At 40.4% G+C, this 14,858-nt stretch overlaps 1 protein-coding gene across 1 annotated transcript in view; it reads right to left on the bottom strand.

Moving 5' to 3' along the window:
- The window catches only part of DECR1 (2,4-dienoyl-CoA reductase 1), a 39,153-nt gene extending 26,644 nt beyond the window's left edge, over window positions 1-12,509 (bottom strand). The window contains exons 1-2 of the mRNA XM_047088990.1: window positions 12,396-12,509; window positions 718-920 (exon numbers count right to left, since the gene is read on the bottom strand). Coding sequence (XP_046944946.1) covers window positions 718-920; window positions 12,396-12,446 — 254 coding nt within the window. The 5' untranslated portion in view covers window positions 12,447-12,509. The remainder of the gene's footprint in view (window positions 1-717; window positions 921-12,395) is intronic.
- Window positions 12,510-14,858: the final 2,349 nt, after the last annotated feature.

Below are 14,858 nucleotides of genomic sequence, written 5' to 3' on the forward strand. Positions count from 1 at the left end.
AAAAAGCAGCCTCAATACAGTAGTTTTTAACTTATCCATTATCAATCATTACTGATCTTCCTCAAGTTAATGATGTGGTTACACCCAATAAACCCACCATAAATTCAAAACACCGTTAAGTTGAAAATGCATTTAATACACCTAACCTACTGCACACCATAGCTTAACCCAGCCTACCTTAAACACATTAGCCTATAGTTAGGCAAAATCACCTGATGCAAAGCCTGTTTTATCATAAAGTGTTGAATATCTCACAGAAACTTACTGAATACTGTACTGAAAGTGAAAAACAGAAGGTTTATCTGGGCACAAGATGGTCGGAAGTGTATCGGTTATTTACCCTCATGACTGAGTGGCTGACTGAGAGCTACAATTCACTGCCAGCATCATCAGAGTATCTCGTCACATATTATTAGCCTGGGAAAGGTTCCAAATTCAAAACTTCAAGTACAGTTTCTACTGAATGTGTATTACTTTCACACCATTGTAAAGTCGAAAAATCCTAAACTGAACCAATGCAAATCAGGATCCCATCTGCATTTCTATCATTACAAGTATAACTGATTTTTCCAAGGAGATTTACTTAAATAATCTAAAGGATATTCACAGAAAATGATGATGAAAATCAAAAAACTCTGGCATATAGTGTTTTCAATACTGTGGCACAGAAATGTTTTATACTAGACTCTTGCCAGGCAACTGGTGAGTGTGACTTACCGGCTGGCTATCACACACTGAGCACCTAGGCTGGACAGAAGAGCTGTCATTCCTTTACCAAGGCCAGTACCTCCTCCGGTAATAAACGCCACTTTTCCTTGAAAACTATTAGGTGGTAGCATCGGTTTTCGAAGGGGCGGGAAGAATTTAGACTGAAACGCTTCAAGGTTTTGATACAATATTTTTGTTCCATAACTGAAAAACTGAAAGGGAAAAAAGATTAATTGAAATTTTCACACGTGCATTTCCACAAAATAGATGAATTTCAAAAAACTTACTCTTGAATTCACTATTAATCAAACTCTTGGATTAACAAACTCACTGTAAACTTACTGGTATCGTATTTAACCAATTATTACTTTTTTCCCCACTGGAATGTTAAGTAACACAGTGGAATGGGTAAAAGCATGGGCTTTGGACAAAGACCACATAGGACATATTTTCTCTTTAATTGTATAAACTTCAGCAAGTGATTTAACCTCTTTGTGCCTCAGTTTCTTCCATAAATGAAGACAATAAAAGAACCTTACTCTTGAGACATTGTAAGCATTACATGAATTAACATAAGTAAAATACCTAGAACATTGTTTAGCATATACTAAATGTTCTATAAATGCTAGCATTATTATTTACAGGGGTTTTGCTTAAATTTATATAAAAAGAACTGACATAAAGCACATTCATCTTTCAATAAGAATAACTTGGATAAAAATCACATTCCATCTTTGAATCACTGAAGAAAATTACTACAAGTCCTTATAAGTTTATTAAATCAAATATCTCATCCCATGTTGTCTTCTGGATAATAAATTTAGAACAGATAATTATTTGTTATATTTAAAATAGGGAAAAAATTAAAACATTTTACACTGAAAACATTTGCATTGCCCTATCTTATGCCTTACAACTTACATTCTCACATTACTTGTAAAAATCACTGCCATTTTCTCACCTTTAATTATAAAAACAAACTTTAAGTGTTGAACATAATAACAATAAGGAGCTAATTTCATTAAGTGCTTATCATGTGTCAAGACTCGATATCTTCACCAGCCCATGAAACAGGTATTATTTTAACCTCACTGTGCTGTGGAGGTGTGTGTGTGTGGGGGGGGGGGGGGGGGAGTTATGTTAAATGTATTTTAAATATATTGCCCAAGTCCCAGAACCAAGATTCAAATGTGGTCTGATAGGCTCCAAAGCCCTCCCTCATCATTACCTTGTATATTTCCTCTCTCTACTCACTGAACTCCTACAGAGCTTAATGATCACACCAAAAAGGCATGTGATGTTGTCCATCAGGTCATGGTTGCAAGACTACAACTCCAAAATGTATCATTTCCTGCTAGAATATTCCTATAAGCTAAGTGAGCTGCTATCAGTTGGTCTTGGGTATCTAGAAATTTCTCCTAAGGAAATAATTGGAAATGTGGTCAATGATTTAGGATAAGGCTGTTTATCAACTGGAAATTACACAAGAAAATGCTTATGATATGATGTTACGTGAAAAAAGAAGTATACAATATGTTAACTGTAAATAAAAATATATGCTTGGGAAAAAGACTAATGAAATAACAGTAAGTAGTAGATTCACCATTAATCATGTGCCAAGGTCTACTAAAGACTTTAAATGCATTATCTCACAACAATCCTATAAGGTAAATTCTATTGCTATCCTCAATTTATAGATGAAAAAGGTGAAACACAGGAAGATCAAGTAACAAACTTTTTTTTTAATTTTTTTTAATGTTTTTTTTATTTTTGAGACAGAGACAGAGCATGAGCAGGGGAGGGACAGAAAGAGAGGGAGACAAAGAATCTGAAGCAGGCTCCAGGCTCCAAGCTGTCAGCACAGACCCCGACGCGGGGCTCGAACTCACGGACCGTGAGATCATGACCTGAGCCGAAGTCGGATGCTCAACCGACTGAACCACCCAAGCGCCTCAGTAACTAACTTTTAAAGACAAATAATAAGTAGAAAAGACTTGATTCAAATCCAAGATGTGTCTGGCTTCAGAGTCCACCCATATCTTCCTTACACAATTACTCTCTCTAGGTGATGAGATTATGGATGATTATTTTTGCCTTTTGTTGGGTTTTAGAATTTTTATCTTTTCAATATGTATGACTTGCTTTTACAATCAGGAAAAACATGTTACTGAAAGACAAAATCTGAAAGCATGTATAAAATAATTGGTGAAGATAAATTTGTAAATCTGATTATGCTCCAGGCTGGTCTTTGTACATCCTTTGGCTTCAGGTTGACAAAGCATTTTCTTTTTGTATCCTCTGCCAAAGCAGAATAATCCAAGCAACCTACAATAATCTTTCTCTACATAAATAGCAGTTTTACCTAAGGCTGCCACCGCCTCCGAGAATATTACATTAAGATGATAGAACAGGAAATTTGCACAAGTAGCTTAGGGAGTCTGTCATTACTCACTAATGATGAAAAAACTGTGTTCCAATTTTCCAAAGACTCTAAAATGAATTTTTATTTATTTAGTGTTGCTTTGTACAGGGAATGTGATGTGGTGCTTTACAAAAGATAAATTATGCAAAATATTTGCATATAAACTTTTTTTACTTATCCTAAAACATTGTCTCAACCTCCCAAATGGTAGAAGAATGTACAGGTAAAAATAATCAGTTTGATTAACAGTTCCTAATAAGTGTCTATAACGTATTAGGTTACTACTTAGCACAGGCTTACCTGTTGTATTTTATTTGATCTAAACAACACTGATCTTTCCCACCAAACCAAAAGTGAAGAAATTGATATGCTATTTTAATTCACATTACCTTCTAATAATTCATAGCATATATGCTGTTGAATATTAAATTCAAGCCATCTATTTGTCTACAAACAACTTGTTCATTTCAACATTAAGACCCATTGAGGTGAACAGACCTCATAGAATCTTGTTGTATTCGGTCTCCTATTTCTACAAAGAATTCTGAGCAACCTGAAATAGCATTTTGGCTATTTCTTTTTGTTTTTTTTTTAATTGTTTTACTATTTATTTATTTTTGAGAGACAGAGTGTGAGGGGGGGAGGGGCAGAGAGAAAGGGAAACAGAATCTGAAGCAGGCTCCAGGCTCCGAGCTATCCACAAAGAGCTCGATGCCAGGCTCAAACTCATAAACCGTGCCATCATGACCTGAGCCGAAGTCGGATGCTTAACCAACTGAGCCACCCAGGTGCCCTTGCCATTTCTTTTTGAGTCATAAAAAGTAGATTCAAAATAGACTTTTAAGTTTTCAAATCTTGCTCTGTGCTTTTTCTAGAAATCAGTTGTCTTTTGAAAATAGAAATAATACCTTGCATATCAAGATTGAGTTCTCTGGATATCTTTAAAACCTAAAATTCTTACAACCCTCTCTCATCTTCCATTTTGGCAAACAAATTCACTTTTAGAATTAGAAGTTCTACAATCTCCCAGAAAAAGAAAATCAGTTATCATCTGCCTCCATATGCACGACTCCCCCACATCATATAAACAATATCTATCTCCTTCATGTGGTCCTAAACAATACCATCTAAACTCATGAAAAGTGATTGTACTTTTAATCCTCAGAATGGCAATTCTTTAAGAGCCTTGACTGTCTTCTCCCCGGAGGATGAGGACTGTATAGCAATGAGATTTATTCTTAAATTACCTAAGTATTTTGGCTACTCTCAAATGTCTAGAATAAACACCTACAATAAAGGCAGATTGGTGATCCTAGGCCAGATGTTTTATTAGGCCTGCCCAATGTTTTAAAATAATTTTTAAGTTCATTTATTTTTTAAGAGAGAGAGAGACAGAGTGTGAGTGGGGGAGGGGCAGAGAGAGGGAGACAGAATCCAAAGCAAAGCGGGCTCCAGGCTCTGAGCTGTCAGCATACAGCCCTACATGGGGTTCGAACTCATGAACCATTGATATCATGACCTGAGCTGAAGTTGGACACTTAACCAACTGAGCCACCCAGGCACCCCCAATGTCTTAAAACTTTTGAGCCAATATTTAGATACTGAGTGAATTCAGATAAAAATCAGAAGCTCTACTGACACTGAGGTTCAGCTTCCAATAAGGCTGAGTTAATGCCCACTTGAGACAAGACCTAAGCTCTGCCCAATCCTCACTCACACAGGCAAAGTAAACTCTTTTCAGTGGGCAATCACTGTCATTTATAGAGCCTCTCAGAACTTGAGGCATTTGAGTGCATGACTCCTAATCTAGATAAAACCCAAGAAACTAATACAAAATAGAAAAGGGGAAAATGGTTTTTCTTTTTTCTTGTTCTTTTTTGTACCACAGAAAAGTTTCTGAAGTTTCATATAAAACAATTTTCTGTAAAAGTAATTGTTTAATGATCGAGGTACACTATTAAGAAAATCCAGTTCCAAATCTGTAAAAATCCTATAATAACAGACACTCACACAGAAGTTGTGGGCTAAAGGTCATATTTAAATAGCTCTTAGCTTAGTTATCTCACTATCATTGTCACCATTACTAATTGACAGGGCTCCCACACTAAAATCGCATACCTCAAAAATACAGATGTCCTCTAGAATTGAAAATACAAAAATTAAACTCTTTACTGGCATTCAAGCTGGACAATACAGCCTCAACCTACCTTCGTAGCCCTACTTATCAGTTTCACCACTTAGAGGTTTATTCTATGCTCACCAACCCCTCAGCATTCCTGAAACTTGCCAAGAACTTTCACCTTCCAGTCTTTGCTCGGTCTTTGCTGATTTCTCACTTGCCTAAACTAGCCACTTTCTTTCTCAATCAGCCTTCAAAACCAAGCCAAAGTGTCAAAAACTGTTGACACTTTGAAACATGTGTGTCTGTTAAAAATGGGCCAAATGAATCCCTCCCCCCATCAGGATCTTAGTCTTTCTTAGCCTTCCGCACCAGACTGTGAGCACCCAGGAAGACAGAACAGTCTCCATTCATAACTATAATAGGGTGTCTTGTTTTTTTAAGGAATAATTTTTTTTGAGTTTATTTGAGAGAGAGAGAGAAAGGGAGGGCATCAGCAGGAGAGGGGCAGCGAGAGAGAGAGAGAGAGAGAGAGAAAGGGAGAGGGAGAGAGAGAGGGAGAGAGAGGGACAGAGTGAGGGGAGAGGGGCAAAGACAATCCCAAGCAGGCTCTGCTGTGTCAGGGCAGAGCCCTACTTGATGCAGGGCTCCATCTCAGGACCATGAGATCATGTCCGGAGCTGAAACCAAGAGTCAGACACTTAACCAACTGAGCCAGCCAGCCTCCCCTTTATAATAGGATTTCTAACACCAGTTGGGCATTCAGTAAATGCTTGTTTTATTTTCTGTAATGCTGATCAGCCAGGGTCCGATGCCATCCAAAGTACATGAGAGAAGACAAGTAGACTCTTATGCAGCTATGGATACAACCCAGGTTTCTGCCGCATGTTTCATGAAGTTGAAATAGTCACTTCCAAAGACTCTAAATTATGCCACGTTAAATATTAATCCAAATCTATTGATGTATGAGTATGAACAGATCATTTGCAAATAGAAAAACTGGGCAAAGACCTTAAAAGATAGCCCACAGGCAAAAAATATATACAACCATACTTTCAACCAAGTGATGTAATTAGACAAAGAAGGTATCATTTTTCTCACAAAAGATTGGGAATACTAAAAAATATCTGATTAAAGTCACTCTTACAATCTGTTGAAATGAATTGGGCCAACTTCTTTGGAGGCCAATTTGGCAACACATATCAAAATGTTGACTAAACTACACATATTCTTTGACCCAGCAACTCAACATTTAGGAATTAATCCAACAGATAAACTCACTCTTTCGGGTGGGAGGAAGAAGCTATGTTCAAAGAAAGGCACTAAGATCAAAATGAACTTAACAATTCTATTTACAATCACATCAAAAAGAATAAAACGCTTACTAATAAATTTAATAAAAGTACAAGATTTATAAATTAAAAACTTTATACACCATTAAGAAATTAAAGAGGACCTAAATAAATAAGACATCCTGTGTTCATGGATTGAAAAACTTAATTTTGTTAAGATGGCAGTACTCCCCAAATTGATCTACAGATTCAATGTGATTCCTATCAAAACACCAGGTGGCTTTTTGCACAAATTGACAAGCATATCTCAAAATTCACTCTTAGGGACTCAGAAATACAGGGCACTCAGATGAGCCAAACAAACATATTTACTAAAGCACTGTTTGCAATCAAAAAAGACCAAAAAACAATCTATCTGCATTTCCAAAGGGATGCTCAATTAATTAGGGCACATCCATATAACACAATACTGTGTATCTTTTAATAGAATATATTCTATTCTAATAACAATATGTTGTTATTCAATCGCTCAACAAATTTATTGAGTACCAACAACGTGAGGCATCATGTGTTAAGGAAAAAATCCAAGGTAGGGAAATATATATAAAATGCTCCCATTTGTGTGGTTTCTTTTAATGAAAATATCTCCATATATATGTTGATACATAAACAAAAATTGTTGGAAGGATCCACAAGAAACTATTCATAGCATTAATCTCTTGGAGAGGGACTGTTTGTACGGTCATTGCATCCTTTTGTACTGTTGAGTGTTTGGTATGTTCATAAATTAATTTTTGATTAGAAATAGTTAACACAATATCAGATCATATATGCAAGGACACAATATAAAAAGGGTATAGAGGAAAACAAAGTGTCAGCAAGAAGAACACTGGCATACGATCAGTGCTATTTAAAGTGTAAATAGTTAAGTGTCCACTCTCGATTTCGTCTCAGGTCATGATCTCACAGTTCCTGCATCGGGCTCTGAGCTGACAGCACGGAGCCTGCTTGGGACTCTCTCTCTCCCTCTCTTGTCTGCCCCATCCCTTGCTCATGCTCTCTCCCTCTCTCAAAATAAATAAACATGAAAAAAAATTTTTAATAAAGTGTACTGTATATTCCACACTGAAGTGTAAGTTATAAAGACAATGAAACATCACCCTATTTTGTTTTTTTTGTTTTTTTTTGTTTTTTTTTTTTTGGATTTTCTAAGTACAACATGAGGTACTGCTGATTTAGGTCAACACGAATATTTTTTTAAAAACAAATTCATCCTGACCCAAATTCACAGGAAAAGAGCTCTGCAGACTGGGCCTTGACTGTCACATTAAGATGTCAGCTTGGTAAAGACCTGACAATCTTATTTTTCAAAGGATGACTTTGAAAAATGCATAATTCTGCATTCCCAACACAACTCAATAGTCTGTGCAGACAGTTAAACCTCCAGTAACTACTTCCCAGTCTATTTTGTCCAGTTGCTAGAAGGCACGTATCTGTGCCTTCCCTGCATTATTTTCAATGTCCAGACCACTGCCACTTAAGCACAGTGGACATGGCTCTTAGCCGGAAACATCTGGAAATACAAGAGGAGGCTGGGCAGGATGCTCTACTTGATGCTCCTGTACAAACAGATAGTCCTGCAGAATGAAGAATTGTCCCACCCACTAATCCAAAACCAACCCTACAAACCATAAAAGAATTGAAGAACCCAAACTCTACCCATACCCATGGCTTGCCACAGGCCATGCTACTCTCGAGCTCTGTGCGTGTGTGGATTGCTTGAGTACCTCTCCTTCTCCTTAACTGAAAGCAGAGCACTGCACAGAGGCTCTTCTAAGCAACTGCAGAACACAGATCTCGTTGCCACAGCAACTTGAAGGTAAGGCTGAGCAAATATAAAAGAAAGTTAGCTGGACTCCTAGCTGCAGTGGCTAGGCTGAATTATGTAGTTGTTGCCAGTAGCAAGACAGAAATTACATTTTTAAGTAACGATACATCTCATAGCAATGAACATGAGTCCTTGAAAAAGTAGCTGCTGTGTGCTCCAGGGTGTGCTTCCCATTTTTATTACAGTTCTTACCTGTTGGCAGTTAGATGTGGACCAAACAGATGCTTCACCAATACCACACAATAAAGGGAGATGAAATCAAGGAGATAAATGAGCAGGCAATTTGGTATTTTCAACTGGGATCTTCACTCTGGCTAACCTCTCATTGAGTAATCTTACTGATGCCCATCACATTCGCCAAAACTAACATGACTACCTGACTTCTTTCTTTCTTTCCTTCTTGCTTTCTTTCTTTCCTTTCTTTCTCTCTTTCTCTCTCTCTCTTTTCTTTCTTTTCTTTCTTTCTTTCTTTTGAGAAAGTTCCAGTGCACAAGCAGGGAAGGGGCCGAGGGAGAGGGAGAGAGAAAATCTTATGCAGGCTCCAAGCCCAGCACAGAGCCCAACATGGGGCTTCATCTTACGACAGTGATATCATGACCTGAGCCAAAATCAAGAGTCAGATGCTTAACCAGCTTAGCCACCCACACATCCTGGCAATCTTTTTTGGGGACAAAAAATAGAACCTCAACTCTTCAAAAGGTTTTTTATATGGGAATTTGCTTATATGAAAAAAATATATTAGAGATAAACATGATGTTATGAGCTGGTGTAGACTTAACTCATTTACTTATATTTAGCAAGTTTTTATGGAGCATCTCCTATGCCCTAGGCACTGTTCTAGGAAATGTTAACACAGCAGTGAACAAAAACAGATACAATACTCTACCTTGAGAGATTATTTTTTGGAGGGAGGAGGATAAGTAAATTAAATAATATATATAGTATATTATAAGCTAATACATACTATGGGAAAAAATAAGGCATAGAATAGGGGTGGAGATCTCACTGAGGTGAATTTGAGCAAAGACCTAAAAAAGGTGAGGAAATGAGTGCCACAGTTCTTTCAGGCAGTAGCAAGAGTTAGATCCTAAATATCCTAAAGTTATTGCTCTTGATAAAAACAAAAGGAAAGGGGGACACCTGGGTGGATCAGTCTCAATCATCTGACTCTTGATTGTGGCTGAGGTCATGATTTCGCAGTTCGTGCGTTCGAGCCCCACATCAGGCTCCTTGCTGGTGGTGTGGAGCCTGCTTACGATTCTCTCTTTCTCTCTCTCCGCCCCCACCCCACTGGCTCTTCTCTAAAATTAACAAATATACTTAAAAAAATTTTTTTTAAAACACAACAAAAAGAAAGGAAGCTTGGCAGTGTGCATCTTAGAGATCTAAGAATTAATCTACAAAAGGAAGAATGGTAAAATTAAAAAAAAAAGTTTCACAAAGTAAACTTAACCTTACTATCTGAGATGAATTCTGATATTTCCTATTCTATTTCAATTTATTTTTCTTAAACTCATCTTGTTCCACAAAACTGATTTCAATGTCCAGTCGTGATTATCTCTTAGCCTGAAAAATATACATGAAACTTAATGATGTACACATAGCTTTTCAACCAACTACCCCTAAAGAATGCCTAACACTTAATAGGCACTTAATGAGCATTTCCTGATAAACAGCTGAATATGTGAATGTTTTCCAGGGTAGAACTGAAATCAGCATGAGAGCAAAGGTAATTTTTTAAAAAATTTTTCCAACCCAGGGCCAGGCACAGAGCCAGTTCTCAGTAATTGTTTGTACCTAGGCCTACTAGTTAAACAGAACAATTTAATGTAACACTTCATAAATAGAACTCAACAAATGAAACTTTTCTCTTTGTTCTTGGTAACAAAACTACTCAAATTAGGTTTTAATTGTAACAACTAGTATTTGCTAACAAAAATCTGATGTTCCCTGGAACAACCCACTTCATAGATGTAAAGTCTCTTCTCCTAGGAATTTAAGCCCAAGCCTGCGTGTGCCAAGAAAACAAACCACACCAAAACAGGCTTCTCTTGGCCCTGAGCCCCAATCCTCAAAACTTCTATTTTTCTTAAGCAAAAGAAATTCAAAATTGTCAGATTACAATTACTTTTTAAATGAGTTCATTGTCTAAGGGTGTCAGAAGAGCTGGGATACAGTCTGTGTGACCTTATTACTACAGGCTTAATGATTTGTGGGGGAAAAAAAATCTCTGGGGACTTTTCTGCCTCACAGAGTTGTAGGAAGAGAAAGTTCTTTGAGAAGAGTGCAGAAAACACAAGCTTCTTTTATAACGATCTGTATCCAAAACCTTTAAAGGAAAACAGTATCAACAAAACTTTGGTGTTGAACAAGTATCACTTTTTAAAAGAAAAGTTCTCTTACTTGAGAGATTTAGCATACTATTATTTCCTTGTGTTCACATTTGAAGCTACTGTCTCTCCTTTAAAAAAAAAAATTAAAGGGGCTTCTGGGTGGCTCAGTCGGTTGGGCATCCGACTTCAACTCAGGTCATGATCTCACCATTCCAGAGTTCAGGCCCCGCATCAGGCTCTGTACTGACAGCGCACAGCCTGGAGTCCCCTTCAGATTTTATGTCTCCCTCTCTGTCTCTGCCTCACCCCTGCTTGTGCTCTCTCTTTCAAATAAATAAATAAATAAATAAATAAATACACATATATATTTTTTAATGTTTAATAAACAAATAAATAAAATTAAAAAAAACTACTATGGCTGCCCATTCTATTTGATTTAAAAGGGTTTTTTCCACAACTGGCAAAATAGCTTTTCAACCTAGCTAAGGAAATTGAACTTTTTGGTTTAATTTATTAAGATTTTTGAATTTGGTTGTGGAAGAGGCTGTCTTGGATACTACTGTTTGCTTTTTTTTTTTTTTTTAATGTTTATTTATTTATTTTTGAGAGAGAGAATGAGCAGGAAGGGACACTAGGAGAGGGAGACAGAGAATCCCAAGCAGGCTTTGCAGCTGCCAGTACACAGCCTGAGACAAGCTCGAACTCACCATGGCTCAAACTCACAAACCTGAGATCATGATCTGAGCCAAAACCAAGAGTCCGGTACAACCAACTGAGGCACCCACGCACCCCCACTATTGCTTTGTTTTCGTCTTCCTTTCTCCTTATCCTCTCTGTCTTCACTTTCATCCCCGCCCCCGCGCCTGTTTATTTATTTTGAGAGAGAGAGAGAGAGAGAGAGAGAGAGAAAGAGAGAGAGAGAGAGAGAGAGAAAGAGAATCCCAAGCAGGCTCCCTGCTGTCAGTGTGGAGCCCAATGCAGGGCTGGAACCTAGGAGTCTTGACATCATGACCTGAGCCCAAGTCAGACATAACTGACTGAGCCACCCAGGCACCCCTTCACTCGCATTTTCTATTTGGACTATGAGTCCAACGGATATACATAAGTTGACAAACCAGCAAACAAGTTGTCTTTCCCAAAGCATGGTGGAGATATAGGTAAAAGCCAGCCTTAGATGCTTCTGTCCCAGCTTTACCTCTGGGAAATGGAGTCTAGATAGCTGGGGGTTTCTCCCTTTTCATAAAAAGCTTTATGTGAATATGCTTGTATTAATGTTTAATTTGCACAACACATGAATGGCTCTTCCTCTTAAATCAAGGTCTCTCATAAGGCCAATGCCCCTTCTGGACACCCCCCCCCCCAGGCCCTCTCCCTCCGCAAAGGGCCAACGTGTGCAATGTCTCCAGTCTTTCCACCTATTTCCACACAACTTTGAAACTTCTTAGGGACATGAAAACTTTGAGAATCACAGCATGACCCTCACACACTTTCTCAGACAGCAAATGTGGCTTTGACCCCTCTTAACTCCAACCCCGCCTCCCGGCTCCCACTGCTCTCGCGTTTCTCCGCGGCCCGGAACCCCCTGTCCTCGCTCCCCGCATGCCGGGTCCGGATCTTCGCTCCGTCGTCTTACCCTCCGAGGACCTTGGCCCCGAGTAAGGAAAACTCGGCCTAGCATCGCCATCTTGGACCTTCCGGATTGGGACTGGCGGGAGCGGGGAACCGGGTCGAACGGGGTGAGGGGACGGGGGCGGGGCGGACCGGAGCGGGGAGGAGGGGGTGGGGCCGGGGCGGGGCCAAACGGGGGGCGGGGCGGACCGAAGAGGGAAGGAAGAGGGGCGGTGTCCGGGCCGGGGCGGGCGGGAGCGGGGCCGGGGATGGGGCGGACCAGAGTGGGGAGGAGGAGGGGGCGGGGCGGGGCCGGCAGGGGCCAGGTCGGACCGGAGCGGGAAGGAGGAGGGAGCGGGGCGGGGGGGAGGAGTGGGCGGGACCGGACTGGCACAGGACGGGACAGGCAGGAGCTGGGAGGAGGAGGGGAGAAGGGGGAGGAGGGGAAGGAGGATGGGAAGGGGGCGGAGCCAGAGTGGTCGGAACCTGGCTGGCAGGGGTCGCGATGGGCGGGAGCCGGAAGCTGCAAGCGGGCGGATGGAATGGGGGGGGAGGGGCGGCACGGCGGTCCACGGGGTAGGGGCAGGGCCAGCAGGGGTAGGGGCGGGGCGGGGCCAGCAAGGGTAGGGGTGGGGCGGGGCCAGCAAGGGTAGGGGCGGGGTGGGGCGTGTCTTGATGGCTGCTACCCTGGCGCCCCTGGACCCCAGGTCTAATTCCTAGTTGGTGTGGCGCTGAATCATACATCATCAGAGTAGTAATATCTACCTTGTAGCAGGATTCTTGCACACAGAGTCCTGACACTGAGGCCTTTGTTTCTAGAAAACAACTTTATTCCTGCTAGCACCACTCAGTTGGGTTCGTACAGGAAGAACTGAGCCCTGAATGCCACGTGGTATAGTTTTTTATATATTTTTTACTCCTTTGTCTCCCATATATGGTAACACAAACATGCAGTCTGATTAAGTTGTCTCATGTTATGAGGTCCTGAGGGATGTTGTCAGGAACCAGTATAGACTGGAGACAGACCACACAACCAGGGGAGCCAAGCAAGGTACAAGGTACGATTAAGCAACCTCCCAGAATTAGGTGGATAATTTTATGAGAGTTTTGAATCCCCCCAAAATTGAAAAACATCTTCCAAATAACTCCCTTGGATTTTAACTCTTCCAGGGCTGGACGGGAACAAGAGCAATTCTTTTTGTTTGATTTGTGATCTCCTCTATGACTTTTTTTTTTTCATTACTTATCTGTAGGCAGCAGTTACTTAGGTTAAACTTTTTACAAATCTCTCTCAGAAGCAAGCAGGTAATCTAATGCCAAGTGATTTTGATAGGTAGCATTGTGTATTTGGGTTTGCTGCTTGGCTACTAAATTAAGAGCTCTGGGAGTTTTATTGGTTATAATTTTTGTAACTGCTTTTAGTCTGATTATGCAGTTTAGCTTGTAAGTAGGAGTGCGGTAGCCCCAGGACCCATCCTCTGCCCAGGTGGCAAGGCCATAATATTGGATTATACACTTGGGAGGCCATTTATCATCTTTTTAATTGCCAATTTGTAAGGCATGCCACTTTTTTTGGAGTCTCTCTGTCCCCATACATTTGGACTCCCAAATGTTTCCTTCTGGCAAGTGGGAGCAGGAAGAAAGTTGGACAAATAGTTTCCAGCACATACGACCCTGACCAGATTGAGGGAAGTACTATATAGGCTGTCCTTCCACATATCTAGTATAGTCCACCTGGGTCCTGCCATTTGATGGCTTCGTTGACACTGTCCCAGGCCTCTCAGAGATGAGAGAAGTTAGACAGGGTGTGGGGATCTGGCTCAAGGTGATCTGAGGTCTGCCACCATTGGGTTTTCCGGGCAGCTGAGTTATAAAATCTTTGGCCTAGGCATGTTAAGTTTTTAATAAAGATGACGATGAACTTTTTCCCCACCAGGCAAGACAGTTTTTCCCAATAATTGTGCTTTTGGGGAGCCAATGCCCGGTAGTGGTACTGGGGTATTTTGTTTTACTCTAAGGTTTGTGGGGATCTAATTTTCTAGTCTCTTACAGCCATTGTTTCCCCATGTTGGTACCAACGAAGTATCCTATACCCAAAAGGAAGGTGAGTGCTAACAGAAACCTCTCACCACATTTTCAGCCGGCCAGGGCAGCCTCTGCCAATCCTATGGCAAAGAGTAGAGCAAGAATCACAATAATAGTGACAAACAAGGTGTGACAGTGCATCACAGTAAGGAAACAGATATAGAAAGCAAGGACAGTCTTTTGTTTCACCGGACTGTCAATTCCTCAAGCTTCTGCCATGCACAGATAGTCAGCTTCCTGAGTGACTAAAGCAGGGTTGTAGTCTCTTGGAGCCTCTGGAGTTGCAGATTGCTTTTTCCATATGGTTAGCTTGCATGGCATTGATGGATTAAGAATGCACTCCGAGTTTCGAGAGCAGTAGTAGTGAATCCGGGGACCCACTCTGCTGTAGTGAATCCAGGGA

The sequence above is a fragment of the Lynx rufus genome, unplaced genomic scaffold (genome assembly GCF_022079265.1).
Source record: "Lynx rufus isolate CCGP_SWC_20201006 ecotype Redwood Valley unplaced genomic scaffold, mLynRuf1.p SCAF_26, whole genome shotgun sequence".
NCBI lineage: Eukaryota > Metazoa > Chordata > Mammalia > Carnivora > Felidae > Lynx > Lynx rufus.